Here is a 17,922-nt window from a genome sequence, read left to right as displayed (position 1 = left end):
CATTTTATACAGTCCGCATCAGGGTTCGGTCTGTACAGTGTCAGTACTTGTATTTGACTACCCGGAAACCGACCTGAACACCGAGGTATAGCAATTAGCATGCTCCACTACCAGTGGGCTTATTGGGCCGGATCAGCACCCGAGCCCGATCCAAGAGCAATGATCAGGCCCAGCCCTCCGTCTGCTACTTGTAAGTCAGCTGCGAAAACTTCCGTTGAAAGAGCGTCAAATCGATTGCTCAGGTAAGCTTTCAATAGCTCTCGCCCCTTTCTCTGTGCTTGGACCCTGTTGCTTGGAGTTATTCGGTTTTTGCCTTTTGGTATAGATTAGGGTTTTGCAATTCGGTGCTTGAAACAAGTTCCAGCTCGATTGAGATCGAAAATCTTGGGTAATTTCGCTGGAACCAAACAGAGAAGTTGCCGAAGATTGAAGGCTGATTCGATGGCGTCTGGAAATGAGGTCGAAGAAATCGATAGCTTGGAGAAAGGTTTGTTGTTGTCTCAGGAGAAACTGGAAGCGGAGGCCGAAGGCGAAACGGTTCTGTATACGGCGTCGTTCCAGGAGACGGAAGAGAATTTCGTCAAGCATCAGACGGCTCAGTGGGTTCTATACTCCTTGCTTCTAATTCTGGCCTGGGGGGTCGGCTTGTTCATGCTGCTTTATCTACCAGTCCGAAGATATATAGTGCGCAAAGATATCCGCTCCAGAAAGCTCTATCTCACTCAAAACGCCATCGTATACAAAGTAAAATCAGCAATTCCATTTTCAAGTTAATTCTTTAGGATCACATGCAAAATTGATATTACTAGCTGCGATCACTTATAGTTGTCGAATTTTTTGCACTTTGTTCCTTTGAGTAGTTCGTCCGTAGTGACTCGTGGAAATTGTTGGATCCTCGTTCATGGATTTAAGACAATGCTTTTCTTGATGCTATGCGGAAAGTGTGCTATGTGTGGAAACCATTTGGATAATACTCTGTTTCTTTAGCTCAGGTTACGAGGCCGGTACCATTTCCATGCTTTGGAGTGTTGAAGAAAGAGAAACATGTCTTGTTGCCTTCGGTTGCCGACCTTGTAATTGAACAAGGTAGAAAAAGTGTTGGCATTATTCTTTTGCATTATCTCAAATTTCTGGCAAATTTCATCAGTGTTCTATTGTTGATTGTTTCTATCAAACTTGCACTTTAAGTAAGATTAAGTAATGGCTAATTGCTTTTTACTAGCCCAAAAGAAGGGGAAAACAAGTAATGACTAGTGAGGACTGATTTTCCACCTCATAGTTAAAGTACTAGATGATTGCAGTTTTGTTGACCCTTAGTTACTGGTTATTACAAAATGGGTTTGGTAGAAACTGGTTGTTACAAAATGTTCATGCCTAAGTATGAACAAAATATATAGCTTAAGGTTGGACCTTCAATTATTCCTGCTGCTTTTGCTCTTCACATGCATGCGAACACGCATACGGGGGCTATATATTTGAATTTTCTTTTGTAGGGTCTCTGATTACCTCAATCCTGGTAACATTTTAGAAATATTTATTGTTACCTTCAGGATATCTGCAATCCCTGTTTGGTGTCTACTCTCTTAGAATTGAAAATGTTGGTGTAAGACGGCCTCCCAGTGACGATGTTAAAATCCATGGCGTTGCCAATCCAAGTGCTTTCAGGAAGGTATCTCTAGTTTAAAATCACATTTGTCTGGTGACTTCAAGTTGATGCATATGATTTCCTTTATCTCACTTGATGCCCTTTTCAGGCTGTTCTTATGCGTCTCGTGAATATGAGAACTGAGGCTTTCTCTAGACAGGTTTCCACAATTGAAGACATTCCAAATTTAAGGGTAGGTCATTCATTATATGCTGCAGACATGCTATTAGAAGCATTAACCGGTTTCATCACTTAATTTTACTGTCACTAATGTATTGGATTATGTTACTTTTGGCATTCTTGTGAAATCATGATTCTAGCATTTTAGTCTCGAGCCTAGTAACAATGTAGGGAAATCAAAATGCTAGCTATATAGCCCTCCTCGCTCTCCTCTTGATTGTATTTACTGAATCTCAATTTATGTCTCACTTTTTATCAACAGCTGGCGTCTCCATCAAAATATTTCAGGCATGATTCTTTTCCGCATTCTGGGGAGCTAATACTACTGCAAAAACTTGAGGAGGTTGGAAGTTCTATGAAGGTAGGAAACCAATACAAGACTTATTTACCACCATAAGTTGGGTATGCACTCTTTTCTTATCATATACATATTTCTTGTATCCACCACAGAGAGTTCAAACTTTAATTGAGGAGCAACAGTCTCAAACATCAGAAGTTATAGATTGAGGTAAGTAGACTCATAATGCTCAATAGAATGACCATTTTCTGGTTTGTGGACTTTGCTTTATTGGACATCTCTTTTATGCAGATTGCAGAAGCTGAATCTTTTGAATAATAAACTGAATGAACACGTATGTAGCACCAACCTTAGTCTACTAGGAGTAACTGGTGGCAAGCTTTCCAACTGCATCACTGTGGCAATCCTAATTGCTTTCGTCCTCTTTTACTTGTCTTTCAAAAGAGAGTGGGCCCTCCAATTAATGGGCAGCCTCTTGGATTGGTAATCCATAGGGCAGTTTCAGAACCCTAACCATCCAACATGTGTGTTTTTGTGCGAGTGTTATAACTATTTATCGTCACATGGGCTTTACGTTATTATTGTCTATTGACTGACTGGTACATTCTGATGCTTTGGAAAATGAAATTCATCTTGTAAATACACTAGAGAAAATTGTCGAGTTCAAGAAGCGTTGTTGGGTTCATGGACAAACTTAATGTATATAGACAAGGTTCAACAGATTCATTTAGGCAGGGATAACTAAAACACAAGTGAATTCGATGAATGTTTAAGTTGGCTACACTTGTACAGTACAACTCTGTACTCTACTACCACTACCTTTGTTTACACATTGAAGAGAGGTGAAGATTATTTATAGGATGGTTTCTTGAATATTCTTATAATTGGTTTGCTTTTGCTCGTCTTTAATTTTGTTATGTTGGTATACCAGTTATTATTCCTAAGTTGACCTAGATCTTGATCTGCAGTGCAGGATGCAAAGTGACATAATAGTATCGTGTCGTGCCTTTTAGACTGAGAACCAACACATATTAGTATTTCTTGTCTGAGCCGCCATTCGAGGAGTGATACTTTAGACCTAGAAAAGTTTATTAATTACAATTGAATTGTATTTGTTTAATTGTTTACATGTATAAGTTGGTGGGCAAGGTCGCACTAGTCCAACTGACTAGATGGGGTTGTTGGTCATTTCATTTAGTTTGTATTTTATCACTTACAGGCAGATGAATTATCTTTTCCATATACATATTTTGATTGATCATCCCTCTCCAGGTCTCTGAATGTTTTGTTATCTTTTTTATTTTTTCCTTTAATCTTGTTTAACCCTAGATATTGGCTGTCACTGTTGAAGAAAAGTGAAGTTGGTCAACTAAATATATATAGATGGAAACAGGACGTGTGAATGTTGATGTACTTGGCCTTTGTAATGTTATGAATTAATGCAGACTTGGATTTTTTCCTTTTTTACAAAATTTTCCGTTCGGCAAAACGAATCAGGATTCCCAATTTCACTTGAAATAAGGAGCATTTATTTTATGATTCAGATTTTGTTTTGTTGTATTTAACTATATATAACCGTGTTGTAACATATATATACCAGTAAATTCATAAAATTTAATCTGGCCATAAAATGGATCTTGACACAGATTCTGATGGCTGAATATGGTTTCTTATAACCCCCGTGTGGGCAAAGGCGGCTCAACTTCCTGAATGAACAGCCCATGACTCGGTGAAATGTGCAATTTTTAGCGCCAATAGGGATTTAGGCAACCCGGTGTGGGGGTACTGGGGCTAACATTTCGGCAATCCTGAAGCCCAGAGCCAGTGGAAAGTGTAACCCCGGGAGGAAATTTTCATTAAAAACAAGACAAAAAAATTCCTGGGAGGGGATGTCTGGAAATAGTTATTTTTCCTGGTTCATGGGAATTACATGGGCATTTAGCCCACTGGGCTATTGTCTTCTCCTCTGAACGTCGTCCACTTCTGCAAGCTGGTGCTGACGGGTTCTTCGGTTGAAACTTGCTGTTAGGCCGTTCTGGTTTGCCTTGGTAAGTTGCTGCCTGAGAGGTGTTGTGCCTAATTTTCCTAGCTTAATTATCTGGCTTATCTCTCCCTTTCAAGTGTTAAAATGGTCATGATTGAAGAAATATTTATTGGAGCTCCAATGTTTTATCTACAATTGGAACTTCCCACGTTAAAGTCTTCAAAATTGAATGATTGTTGAGACTTTGAAAGGGAGTTGGATTGTGGGAAAAGGAAAGTTGGTTTGCAGGTCATTCTCTTCGATATTTTTTATACTCATATGGGCCAAGTGTATCGTTTGGGCGAACAGAGAATTGAAAATATGGTTGAGAAAAGATGGGAGTTTGGGTCACCAATTTCTGACTTCCCTTTCTGGATTCTGCACTTCACGTGCCCTTTTTATTGGGGTCTTTCTCTTGACATATCATTCTATATGTTGCATTTGATAAATAAATAAAAAAAAAAAAGAAGAAAAAAACCAACAAATATTTCTTCTGACTTGTCCACTGTTCATCGCCTGTTTGTACAAGGTTTCTTGCTTCTGTTCCCAACTTCTCAACTACCAATTGAATGTATAGTATTTTCAGTTTTCAAAGTGCCCTGTACCTAAAAGAATAACTGGTTCAGAAAAATGTTTAGGAGGGGGGATCTCTTTTCAGTTTGTTTAGCGAATTTTACCAGTTTGAGTTGATAATGACTGGGCATGGTATGCTACGGTCATTAGGGTTTGTGAGTGATTTATCAAAATCATGAACAGCGCATGGACCCGCAAATAGAGGGCAAAGTACGGATTTGGGCAAATATTTTTTTTCGTTGACAATTTGCGTAGAATTATTTTATTGGCTATGATTTTATAAAGTTGCATACAATAGGCTGTAGGGGCGTGATGATTTCAAATTTTCAATGTGTTTGCATTTGTGCAAAGCACATGTACGCATTTAAGGTTCTTTATTGCGAGGGTCTACAAATGTTTCATTTGTTCAGATTTTTTTTTTGAACACCTACTCAAATAAGTGAATTTTGAACACATTCTCATACGAGCTGTTCTATTGCACATTACATAGGATTCTCATGTGAAAGTGCTGACTTATGTGGTCGTTTAGGGAGAGGATGTTTGTATTGTAGTAAGTATTAACAATGAGAATTGAATATATTTTTATCAGAGGTTCTTACACTTTATGTCGTAGAAAAGCTTTGAGTAAAAAACTGTCTTTTTAATTTAGTAAAAAAGAAGCGTCTCTTAAAAAATGAATAAAAAGTCTTTTTAAATGATTTTGTTTTTGTTGCCACAGTAACATGTATTTTTAATATATAGCATTTTTTACATTATTTAATGTTGAAATTGATCTAAGCAGCACAAGCAGATAAGTGAGCAAAAAGAAACTATATATATATATATATATATCAATTTGTTAACCATAATATAGTGGAATCGATTGATTGGGAAGTGATATATGAGAATCCTAAAAAGCACATGGAACACAAACCAAGGACAGAGTCTGGAATTATGTCAATAATTACCAATTCTGAACCATGGTTTCATCAAATTGCTGACCAAATTTAGGTGAAACTCAAGTTAATCTTGTTCATTGCCTTTTGTCATGCACGACCATTTTCCAATGCAGTCCTCAAATTAGTCATGATCTTGTAGAATCCAAAATTTAGGTTGGAAGTTGACATGGAATTATTCCTTGATCCCGCATGGCCGCATCCCCTCAAAATAAGTGTTAGATGATGGTGATGTGGTTGGTCAACTTCGTCTCCACCCAATACCATATATATATATATATATATATATATATATAGCATTTCAAATAAAAAAAAAAAAAAAAAGTACTCATAAAATGCATTGACAAAAAGATCCATTTTTGAGGAGCACAACTACTGGGATCTTCGGTTCTTACGACACGCAACAACTATTGATTTCACGTTTCCTGCGTTGTTGCAAATGTTGGGTAGTTTGTTTGTCCTCCATTGTTTCTTAACTTCCTACTGCAATCTTTAACCTCTTTTTTTTTCTTTTTTCTTTTTCCTTTCTTTTGTTTCTCTTAATGTCAAAACTGCTAGCTATTTTTTGGTTTTTGCGCAAGTATTACCGGAATAAATTAATGAAAAAGAAAAGAAAAATACCCAATTGTACCAAAAACTTCAAAATAAATAAGAAATGATAAATTTATTTGTTTAAATTATATTTACTCACGTGCTGGCTGACTAACAAACTCCGGGAAAATAGGACTTCCTGATTTTATCTTATTAATTTATATTTTATTAGGAGCTGTGCAAAGCTACTAGTATATTATATTTCAGTTTCCGTAGAAAAAAAAAAATAATAATAATAATATTTCAGTTTTGTTCCCCCCTGTTGTTCTCTGCACGGAACACATGGTTCAGAAATTAATCTAAAAAAATGAAAAACTCTTTAACAATCTTTTGACATGTTTTAATATGTAATTAGAGAGTGTTAAACTTTTTTCGTTAAGCTAACGGTGACTCTAATCACACGCTAACATGTTTTAATAAATTATAAAATAATTATCGATATAACATTACTCATTTCCATATACAAGCAACACATCAATTTGTGGCACACACTCCTGTCTCCGCTAAGTTATTATATAACAAGAACGTGAACAAAATGTAAAAACTAGAGTGTGCCCAACTTGATAGCTACTCACGTAGAATGTTTAACAATGACATGATTCTCTTCTGTCTTTAATGTTGTATATGGTTTTTATGTTGTCATGTTTTTTTTAAAAAATTTGTAAACAATGTGACACCATGTACACCGTTAAATAGTAAATAGTAATGTCATTTTAATAAACTGCTATACGACTGCCATATAACTAGAAAGATTGACATTTAGTCTCTTTCTATTTTTTTGTCATATAATAATCTAGAAAATATTATTATTTTACTATAAAATATAATATAAATTATAAAATAATTTCTCTCCATTTATCTAAAAATAAATAAAAATTCACTCCATCTCAAATGAGTATATATTGATTCACGGGTATGATGGCTAGTGACGTGAAATGTTTAACGTGCGCGTTGATGCAGGAGGTTGAAAATTTGCTCTACCATCCACTTGTAGGTGTTATTACTACCACCCGTTTGTAGGTGGTACGGACCCACATCACATGAATATGAGAAGCTCTCAACGCCAGGATAATAAAGATTAAAGAAGAAATTGCATGACCCTAAGATTATTATCCCATTATTATTATTATTTATGATTTGTAATTTTATTAAGATTATGAATACTATTTATTAGAATTTGGATTAAAAGTCTTAAGGATAGACATATTATCCTTTAGAGTTGCAATTTCATTTAAATTCTTATTGTAAGCCTCTATAAAACACCCTACATTCAATAATTAAAAGAGAGATAAATTTTTTTTTTTCTTATTTGTTTTATGTTTTTAAAATAAAAGCATTAACAAACAACTCAAAAAAACAAAACACTTAAAACTATTTTTTACTTTGATATCATATTAAAACACATTATAAAAAAAAAAAATTAAAAAAAAAAAAAAGGCTATAAGAAGCATTAACAAATATAGTTCCCAAGGGGTAGCTCAATTGGCTGGGGAATACACCTCATGAAGTGGAGGTCACTAGTTCGAATCCCCTCTCCTCCTCTTGTGTGGACATGTCAAAAAAAAAAAAAAAAAATATAGCATAATTTTCTATTTGTTTGTCATCAGGGGCGGAGCTACCCCCAAGGCCAGGGGTTTCTCCTAAAAAAAAAAAAAATCCTAAAAAAAATTAAAATTAATTAATTTTACTCTTAAATTTTGTTCTTTTTATAGTTTTAGCCACCTAAATCTTAAATCCTAGTTCCGCCTTATTAATATGAAAATCCCCCCCAGGTGCCCATGGCCCATGGGCAAAACAAAAAGACAAACACCAGAGATCCACAGAGTCCACTTGCCGTGGCCGAGAGACAAAATGCAAAATTCCATCCTAATTTTATTAATTAAAAGTAATAGGAGTGGGAAGAAAACCGCATATTAGCTGAGTTGGTTAGAGGGCGTGCTAACAAATAACCAAATAATTATAGAAGAATTAATCAATTTGATATAATTTTTTTTCCAACTCTTTGATAGGTATTAATAGGCCACCATGGGAGAGTGTAAATTATTTTTTATTTATTGACGGGGCTTCAATTACAGGCTTTCAAGCTTTGATGAATGATGAGTAAGAGTACTATTGATATTTATTTTATATTGATTGATTATTAATGTGTAATTTAAATAACTTTATTTTCTTTAAAAAAAAAAAAGGTTAACATAAAAATATATTTAAAATACGTTATGTTAACATAATCCGTGTAAAATGTGGTGATAAATAAATGTGAAGTACTCTTAAAAGTTATTATAAATTAGTTATTGAAGAAAGAATAAATCAAAAATAGCTACAGCAAGGGCAGGGCAGCAATGTCTTTTTGACAACTGGTAGAGTGATAGGGTAGTCGCTCAAAATGGCGAAAACAGGACAACCTTTGGCAACACCACCCAGGGCCAGCGATAGAATCCAACATTTAATTAACAGATTAATAATTTAAAAAGAAAAATCTAATGATTTTTAAAATTATTTCTGGTCGTAGATCCTTTGTGTATTTGTTAAGATTTTTTTTTTTTTTTTTGGGTTTTGTATTGTACTCTGGTGTCTCATAATATCGTCGAACAAAAATAGAGATGGAGAGAGACAGAGCACTTGGCATTCTCTTCAGAGGACGACTCAGATAGCCCAAAACTTGGCGTCTTCAACGCTTTCCCAATCCAAAAACTCAAAAAATCGAATACCACTTTCCCTTCTTTTCCTTCTCACCCTTTGTTTGTTCATCAGCGCTACAACTGCCATCTCTATACCTCTCTCTTTCTCTCCCACATTTCTATCTTCACCATCCATGAACCTCTGCATCTTCTTCCTCGCCTAGATTAACAGAATCCAATCCAAGTTCGTTTCTTTCCTTCTGGGTTTTCGATTTCAGCTTCTGGGTCTTCTTCGTTTTCTTCTTCTACTACCACTACTTCATCGCTCGCTCTCATGGCTGCTTCGTCCTTCACATCTCCGCTCTGCACGTGGCTGGTCGCTGCTTGCATGTCTGTCACGTGCGGCGCAGACCACCCCACGTGCCCGTCCATGCTCGGTTCCTGCAAGAGACCGACCAAATGGGCTCGCAAGAGGAGGGTCTCGTCCAAATGCAGTTCCGAATTCCAGAGGGGCTTGATTTCCTCTCTCTGTGGATCCAGCATTCAGGGCCTCATGAGTACGTGCCTCGCTTTCGAGCCCTGCAATGAGTACTATAGCTCCAAGGGCCTCTCTTCTATGGGATTTTCCTCTCTGTTCGGATCCAAGAGTGTTCCTCTGAATCGTAGACAGAGGCGATTGAGTCGACCACCCCATTCCGGTAATCCTCTTTCTTTCTGTGATGCTATACTTAGTTTGAGCTGTTATTGGTGACTGCTAATTAAGTTCTTTCTCTTTAAAAGAAAAATTATTCATTGAATTGGAAATCTGAGATTTTGTTGACATTTGTTACATTTCCTATTTGATCTGGTGTGTGTATTTTTCTGGGTTTGCTTCGAATATCTTAATTTTAATGGGCTTTCTTATGCGCTTGGAGGTGGATTTGACTGATTAATTTAGTTTCTTGTTTTTCTTATGTGGTGTCGAAATTTGGTTTTATTCATGCTTCATTTGGTTGCATAATGAACTATGAAAAGACGAAGAACTAAAATAATTGAGTCTGGAATTATTTATAATATTGGATAGCAGTCCACTCCAGTTACTGGTAGAGAGCAGTTTGGCTTATTGGAAAAGCAGTTCTTCATTTTACTTGCATGCCAAAGCTATGGAAAGTGGGAAATTGATACTAACAGGGGATGTTTCAATTTGTGCTTTTGTTTGGTGAGAACTGATTGTAGAAACGTGGTTCATTCATTTCTTCTTTCATATATAGTTAAATGAGTATACCTGGAGTTAGGATTGAAAGTTTCGCACATCTTAGGTTGTTTCTAGTTACACATGTGGCTATCTTTGGCATGTTATGTCTGACAAGTATTCTGAAGAAAATTAAATTCAGGTGGTTCCTGTTATTGCACGTGTATGAAATGGAAGTTCTAGATTTGCAAGGTGCAAGAGTATTGTGGCTCTTCATTCTTCAATTCATATAATAATGCAGCTCTCTCTCTGTCTGTCCCTGGTGAATGGGTTGGTTACTTGAACAGTCCACTTATCTTGATTGTTGTATTGTTAGCAACAGACATGATTATTAATTTTTGGGCTTGCTGGCGTATTCCTACTTTCTTGGCTGAGTAGCATTGACGTTGAGGGCTTGCAGCAGTCCTCTCAATTCAAACCTTAATGTTGATATTTGTTCTTTGGTTGTGGACTGAATTTTCTGTTCAACCTAATGTAGATATTCGTTCTTTGGTTATGGACTGAATTTCATATGCAACATAATTTTGATATTTATGGTTTTGTCTTCACTTACGCAGGTGTTAGTATTTCTTGTTTTGATACATAAATCTTTTTTGATAAAGCTTTGAAATTATAAATTTGTGCTGAGTACTAACTACATACACACACCACCTTTGTGAATTTATGAATACTCTAGGGGAAGCCATGGCTGTAGCAGTGCAACCTGTGGAGGAAGTCACCACGAGAAAGAAACCTCTCACAAAGCAAAGGCGAGTAGTTGTGACAGGGATGGGTGTCGTGACCCCACTTGGTCACGAGCCAGATGTCTTCTACAATAATTTGCTTGAGGGTGTCAGTGGCATAAGTGAGATCGAGACTTTTGATTGTGCCCAATTTCCAACGGTAAACCATATTTAAGATCTCTCTTATTCTGCTGCTCGCTCTGCAGTTTGTTCTTAGAATTCTTTTTCTCCAGAGAATTGCTGGAGAGATCAAGTCTTTTTCAACTGATGGATGGATTGCGCCAAAACTTTCCAAGAGGATGGACAAATTTATGCTTTACATGCTTACTGCTGGCAAAAAAGCCTTGGCAGATGGTGGAATTACAGAAGATGTAATGAATGCTTTAGATAAAACAAAATGTGGAGTTTTGATTGGCTCAGGAATGGGTGGCATGAAGGTACATCAAGCCTTCAGCAGTTTGATATACAATATATGATGAGAATGGAACATGGTTGAAAAATATTAAGTTAACCTGAACTTATACTGATTAATATGCAATCTGATTGACAACAAGAGGATTCTGAAGATTGTGTAGTTGCTGTCATGTCTGCTGCCTATGTGGTTTCCTACTGCAGTGAAATTTGCAATTTAAATCAAGTCCTTGCATTTGCTACTTGCTTTGGTATTGGAATGGTGCATGTTTCAAACTTGTTTTCTGTATCTCTCTGGCTGTAATGAGTTCCTGTCAGGAAATGGAATCCAAATTGTACTGCCTTACATGAAGCCACATGACCTGCAGATGGGATGAGAAAGCAGATTAATTATGCAAGTTAGCATTAATTATGAATTGACTGCTTGTTTTGGGTGTTTTGTGTTTTGAACAGGTTTTTAACGATGCGATTGAAGCTTTAAGGGTCTCATACAAGAAGATGAATCCTTTCTGTGTGCCTTTTGCAACTACAAACATGGGTTCTGCCATGCTTGCAATGGATCTGGTCAACTTAATATACATATTTTTTAAACTTTATGATACACCCTGATAAGAGTTGCAATTTGGTACTTGACCTTTTAACGGCTAATTTACTTATCAAATTACAGGGATGGATGGGCCCAAACTACTCTATTTCTACTGCCTGTGCTACAAGCAACTTTTGTATATTGAATGCAGCAAACCATATCATCAGAGGCGAAGCTGTAAGTGTATGCCATGGAAGTGTGGGAGTCTCATATTATTTTAGTTTGTATGGGGTTCAACCTTGGAAAGAATAACTAACAATGAAATAAGTCCAAAAATCTAAATTGCAATATTTACCAAAATTGTTGTGCAGGATGTAATGCTTTGTGGAGGCTCAGATGCAGCAATCATACCTATTGGTATCTCTCTTTTACTTTCCCTACATCAAATTCATCTCATCCTTCGCCAACTTGTAATAGCATGAAGTTTACATAACCTATTTTCTACTTGTTGATGCAGGCTTGGGAGGTTTTGTGGCATGCAGAGCACTTTCCCAGAGGAACGGTGAACCAACAAAAGCTTCGCGCCCTTGGGATAGTGTATGTTATCAACAGTCCTTTTACTTCCATATCTTTTTTTTTTTTTTTCCCTTTTTTTCTTGTCATTGTTTACATCTCAGAACTTTTACAAAATACTTTTTGAAATATGAAAATAATAAATGAAAATAGGAATGAATCAACTATACGTTGTGTTCTTGTCAGCGAAACTAGTTATTGTAAGTGTTGTGATTCAAAGGGTTTACAAACTTTGATTTATGGATCATGTGGATTTAGTGTTCTATTTTCTCGTAGAAATAGGAAACTATGTTCATAATTTCTTGATATTATATGTAGTCAATAGCTCTTATGTTGATAACTAAGAAGTTCTGGATCTGACCTTCTCTACCGAATGAATTTTAAGCAATTCTCACAAAGTTACTTCATTCATTTCTACGATGCTGATTGAGGGAAGATATTTGAGACCTCAATCCTGGTAGCTTCATGTGTACTACTTACCATGAGATCTGATTTTTGTTAATGAACAGAATCGTGATGGATTTGTTATGGGAGAAGGAGCTGGGGTTTTGCTCTTAGAAGAATTAGAGCATGCTAAGGTATTTTCACCCTAAATTGAATATATTTCTGTAGGCACTTCCATTTTACCAGTGAGCTCTTCTTGGGGCTCGCTCCCTTTTAGATTGTTGTCCATTATGTACCTTGACCCCCTTTCAATGGCATTTCTGCTGTCCCTCTGTATATCCATTGGTAATCAACTTACAAGAGTGAATCATGAGATGACTTTTCATTGTGTTATGCTCAACTGCTACCGCCTCTGATTATTCTTGAACTGATCTTCCTATCTATATATGCTTGCTTGCTAAAAAGTAGTGAAGTTCAGTCACTTCCTTCCATAACCTGTGATAAGATGTTTCTTCTGGGTGATAAATTCTATCAGCTGATTTTTTTTTTTTTTTTTGGCAGAGAAGAGGTGCAAATATCCATGCAGAATTTCTTGGTGGAAGCTTCACCTGTGATGCTTATCACATGACTGAGCCACGCCCTGATGGTAATGTGCCTTCTCTTGGGTACTTGAAATTCAACCTTGAAAATGTCGTTTTTCTTTCATAATTTTTCTTTTCTGAAATTCAACCCTAACCTGTATTTCTTTTTTGACTTATCCAAAAAGAAAAAAAAAAATCTTGAGTGAACATGCACAGTGGACGGATGGCCTGCACCAACTCTTGAGTTCTGGATTATTTATATGATTCTGCTCTGAAATCGTATTCCTTTTTAAATTTAACTATCTTGAAATTTGAGTTGCAGTTAACCAAATCATAAAATGCTTTTTTGTACCCATGATATTGATAACAAATGCCTAGGGCACAGGAAGGACAAATAAAACCTGAAGTCACGTAATTGTCAAAGCTCCACTCGGTTAGACTATCTGGAACCATATCCTCTGTTAAGAAAGTAATCTTTGTAAAAAAAAAAAGTAGGCCAAACCCACACGATTGGCAACCTAGTTGTGTTGAAAATGCCAAGGTGCCTAGTTGATGGATCAAATTACATTATATACACATATAAACTGTCATATGGATAAGTGAGTTTCATAAACATTTCTATATGCAGTTATTTAGTAACTGTTCTAGTTGGCTGTGTCACATTGGAAGCTGAGGCAGGCTCCTTAGGTAGATTCACGGCTGAGCTTACAGTTTTGTCCCCGTGTAGGACTTTTCGTGTCCAAAACTTGTGCCAATTTTGATACATGACACTTTTGTTCATGTCTATCATCGTTTAATTCTAAAAGTTTCAGCTCCTAGTATCTGAACTATAGTTTTGACCTAATTTATGTTTATAAATTTCCAGAAATAGTTATTAGTATTTTGAAGATACATACAAAATTCATCGTGGCTTAGTACATCCAGAATTGCTAGAAGCACTTTCTTTCGAGCATGCATTTTTATTTTTCCCCACTCAAGTTAAGTATGTTGTTCACTACCCTTTTTTGAGCGCTTTGCTTTACATGGGTCCGAGGTTGGTGGGTACACGAAGTGGCCCTGCTTTGGAGGGGTTCCTCATCATCACAAAAAAAAAAAGAGAGAAGAAAAAAATCTTGGGCTAAAATTTGTAATTCATGTCCCTGATATCCCTTCAAAAACAGGGGCTGGTGTTATCCTCTGCATAGAAAAGGCGTTAGCTCACTCTGGGGTATCTAAGGAGGATGTGAATTATATAAATGCACATGCTACATCCACACCAGCTGGAGACATGAAAGAGTACCAAGCTCTTATTCACTGTTTCGGCCAGAATCCTGAGGTAACTTGGATGCATAATGTTTGTCCTTTATGTCACCAGGTTCTAATATTATCATATTGCAAATAAATGACAGGATTACCATATTTCCATACTTAATAAGATCTATGCTTTCTACAGTTAAGAGTGAATTCTACGAAATCTATGACTGGTCACCTATTGGGAGCAGCTGGTGCTGTGGAAGCTGTTGCAGCAGTACAGGTAAACAATTTATGTCTTCAGTATCGTGATTTTAAATTCAAAGAACCATATTTATAAAAAAAAAGAAAAAAGAAAAAAAACTTCTAATAGAATGTCATATAGTTTCTGAAAAGGGTTATAGGAATTGTTCTTTTTAGTCCTTGTGTAGGTGTAATTTCAATTAAAGAAAGCAGACATAACAAGTTGCAGTCTTTTGCTTATTGATATGCTATTGTGTTTCTTCATATAGGCAATACGGACTGGGTGGGTTCATCCAAATATCAACCTGGAAAACCCAGATGAAGGCGTGGTGTGTTTGCTCACTGCATCTTTTGTCACTTTTCATTGATATCATGATGTTCCATGACATTGTTTGTCCCTTAGCTTTGATGATTTAACTTCAATTTGGTTATGCTGATGGACTGCAAACCCAGGGAGCCTTGGTTCAACACTCCCTGGCCGCGCACACTTACATTATTCATAAAAACAAATAAATAAAAAATAAAAACAAAAGATTTAACTTCAAGCATAGTATTATCTGATGTTTGCCAATGTTTCAATTCAGGATACAAATGTGCTGGTGGGCTCAAAGAAAGAGAGACTGGACGTTAAAGTGGCGTTGTCTAACTCATTTGGGTTTGGTGGTCACAACTCATCAATCATTTTTGCTCCTTACAAGTGAAATAGACCTGGTGGGCTACTCCAACCTGCTGTTTGATGCTGAAGGTATGTAGGTTCCAAGGTATCTTCTATCTGTAAGCAATAGAAATTTGTGTGTGCGCGTGCCCGTGCCCGTGCGCTTGTGTGTGGGAGAGAAAGGTAAGATTATACAAAGAAAATTTAGTAGATGAAGGTCCTTTCTTTTTGCTACATGATAACAATGAAGGCCCCCTCTTTGCTGACATAAACTATTAGGATATAGAACACTATGTTATAGAAACTATAGTCTTTGTCAGGTTCATTGTAGTATTTATGGGCTGTTGCTACATCATGCAGTTGGTGAGTACCAGGAAATTTGGTTGGTTGCCGGGCCTCGCGCAATCGAATTGGTTGGACTGCTGGTCACAAGAGAATACAGATAGCCCTATGGACCGAGATAAGAGAAAGCATGGAGCTACACCGACGGGTTAATCATGTAGTACTCTTGCTAACATTGTTAAAAGACTTTACTTTTATCAGACTTGACAAAGTAGGGCTCGATCTACTTGATATCCACAATTGAACCAGTGTACATTGCAATACTGGCCTTGTCTTAAGTTTCTTTCTTTTCTTTTTTAATGTACAAGTAAATGGCTGATCTAATTGTTATGATAATCATTTGTAATGAATTTTGAGATGGCAGTTTCATAGGTTATTCTGCGATGTTCTATCTTCTATGTAATTTGAGAATAACTTTTATAAGAGCCTATCATCAATCTGGTTTTTCATGCCTTCCAATAAAAATTAGACAAATAAAAAAATTACACCAAATCAAATAAACACATAAACACACAATTGAACCTTCTCCCAAAACCTATAGTGTCCTCATCGTGATTTCTTTTCATTCATGACCCACAGCCCCACTGCCAACCCATTGCCCACGCCATCCCCGAGCTGAGCACCGCCGAACCCCACCGCCGTCTCCTCCAATGTTGCTCCACCACCTTTGATTCCCCACACAAATGATTGCAGGTGAGTGGTCTAAAACACCACTGTCAAGAAACTCAACTGAAGCATATATGCTCATACTGTTCTAACCAAGAAATCCCACGAAAAAGTCTGAGACCACAGTCCACAAAGTTTGATACGCAAGAGAGAGAAACCAAGAAATATCTAGAACTAGAAGGTTTGAGGTTGCAGGTTGAGGAACCAAGAAACCCCACATGATTTTCCGACGGGATTTTCCCATGAACCAAGAAGTCCCAAAACGATTTCCCCATTTCTAAGGAGAGAGAGCAGAGAGAGAAAGTAGAGAGAGGACAATAAATCTAAGAACTTACCGGTGGTGGGGTTTGGTGACGCTTGGCTCGGTGGTGGCCGGTGTGGGCAGTGGGTCATGACTGAAAAAGAGAACATGATGAGAAATAAAACACGATGGGTTTTGAGAGAAGGTTCAATCGTGTGATTTCGTGTGATTTTTTGATATGTTCATTTTTTATGGACCTGGTTTGTGACAGGTCCTTACAAAAGCTATTCTCATATAATTATCTTGCAAATCTACTTTCCGCTTTATTTAGATGCTTAATTAGATCGAAGAGATAACGTTGTTTTTTTGCCTATCAAGCAAGTCAAGTGGCTCATCTTCTAATTGGTCGAACAAGTGCTCGGGCAAGTGCTTTAGCTGCTCGATCTACTCTTGGAGCTGGAGAAGTAAAAGGAAAATTATATCAGTTTTGAGTTGTGAATCACAAGTTCATCAAATGCATTGATGATGTTCAATGAAGAAGCTACCAATATTGGTAAAGGAAATTGTCTTGTCACGCCAGGACAATTTGATGGTAACCGTAGAGAGAGAGAGAGAGAGAGAAGAGGGCCAAGAGGCTATACTGCTCATGAGTGGATTGGACTGTGTCAACTATCAGATCGATCTCCAGAAAATAATTGATCAATGGAACTCTATTTTGACCAATATACATGGCATTTGTAAAAACACCAGCATAGTATCATTATGTCTCATACATGGAACTAGAGATATATTGGAATGTTTTAAACACATATCAGAGCATTAGATTCATGTATTTATTGATGGCAGATACACAAAAACATGCATGTACATTTGGGTACATGTAGTTTATGTATATACATCATTAATATTATATTGCAAGACTCATCAAAAAATATTATATTGCAAGAGATTAAACCTGGATGTAGTTGCTTTTGCCAGTTGATATCTTGCTTCTGATTTAGCACTTATTAGCTTCTTCTCTTTCAGTTCCTTGATTGACAAGAATGAAGTACATCAAAAATGACACCTACCTAAGGTTTTTTATTTTATTTTGTTTATTATTATTTTATGACGCGAAACCCTTTTAAGGTAAGTACACTTTGTGTACCCAGCCACTACTATCAAGTAAACTTTGAACCTGTATAAAGTGTCCCTTCTACACTCTTTGGATAATACTTTGACTTTGCCGATGAGCCGGTTCCAAGAAATTGTTTG

The 17,922-nt window shown here is 36.7% G+C and overlaps 2 protein-coding genes across 8 annotated transcripts; both read left to right on the top strand.

The window, feature by feature from the left end:
• Nucleotides 1-224: 224 nt before the first annotated feature.
• Nucleotides 225-3,384, top strand: LOC133857045 (uncharacterized). 7 transcript variants are annotated; one of them, XM_062292146.1, is made up of 8 exons: nt 225-242; nt 326-744; nt 993-1,086; nt 1,551-1,669; nt 1,755-1,838; nt 2,088-2,186; nt 2,276-2,333; nt 2,415-2,880. In XM_062292146.1, the coding sequence occupies exons 2-7, from the start codon at nt 442-444 to the stop codon at nt 2,330-2,332; spliced, it is 756 nt and encodes a 251-aa protein (XP_062148130.1). In that variant the 5' UTR covers nt 225-242; nt 326-441; the 3' UTR covers nt 2,333; nt 2,415-2,880. The 7 variants fall into 7 exon arrangements, 5 of the variants coding, with proteins under 5 accessions (XP_062148130.1, XP_062148133.1, XP_062148134.1 ...); XR_009898291.1 differs by adding an exon at nt 3,097-3,384 and having other exon boundaries at nt 226-744; nt 2,415-2,606; XR_009898290.1 differs by adding an exon at nt 3,092-3,384 and having other exon boundaries at nt 226-744; nt 2,415-2,606.
• Nucleotides 3,385-8,812: 5,428 nt separating this feature from the next.
• On the top strand, nt 8,813-16,150 carry LOC133857192 (3-oxoacyl-[acyl-carrier-protein] synthase II, chloroplastic). The gene is made up of 14 exons (XM_062292351.1): nt 8,813-9,561; nt 10,771-10,976; nt 11,050-11,253; nt 11,681-11,791; nt 11,895-11,990; nt 12,125-12,170; nt 12,271-12,350; nt 12,836-12,904; nt 13,272-13,356; nt 14,452-14,606; nt 14,724-14,804; nt 15,034-15,093; nt 15,349-15,509; nt 15,780-16,150. Exons 1-13 carry the CDS (start codon nt 9,198-9,200, stop codon nt 15,463-15,465), a joined length of 1,674 nt encoding a protein of 557 aa, XP_062148335.1. The 5' UTR covers nt 8,813-9,197; the 3' UTR covers nt 15,466-15,509; nt 15,780-16,150.
• The last annotated feature ends 1,772 nt before the right edge of the window (nt 16,151-17,922 follow it).

This window comes from Alnus glutinosa, chromosome 14 (assembly GCF_958979055.1).
Source record: "Alnus glutinosa chromosome 14, dhAlnGlut1.1, whole genome shotgun sequence".
In the NCBI taxonomy this organism is placed as follows: domain Eukaryota; kingdom Viridiplantae; phylum Streptophyta; class Magnoliopsida; order Fagales; family Betulaceae; genus Alnus; species Alnus glutinosa.
Note: the sequence above shows the minus strand (reverse complement) of the source record. Positions and strands in the feature narration are given on the sequence as shown.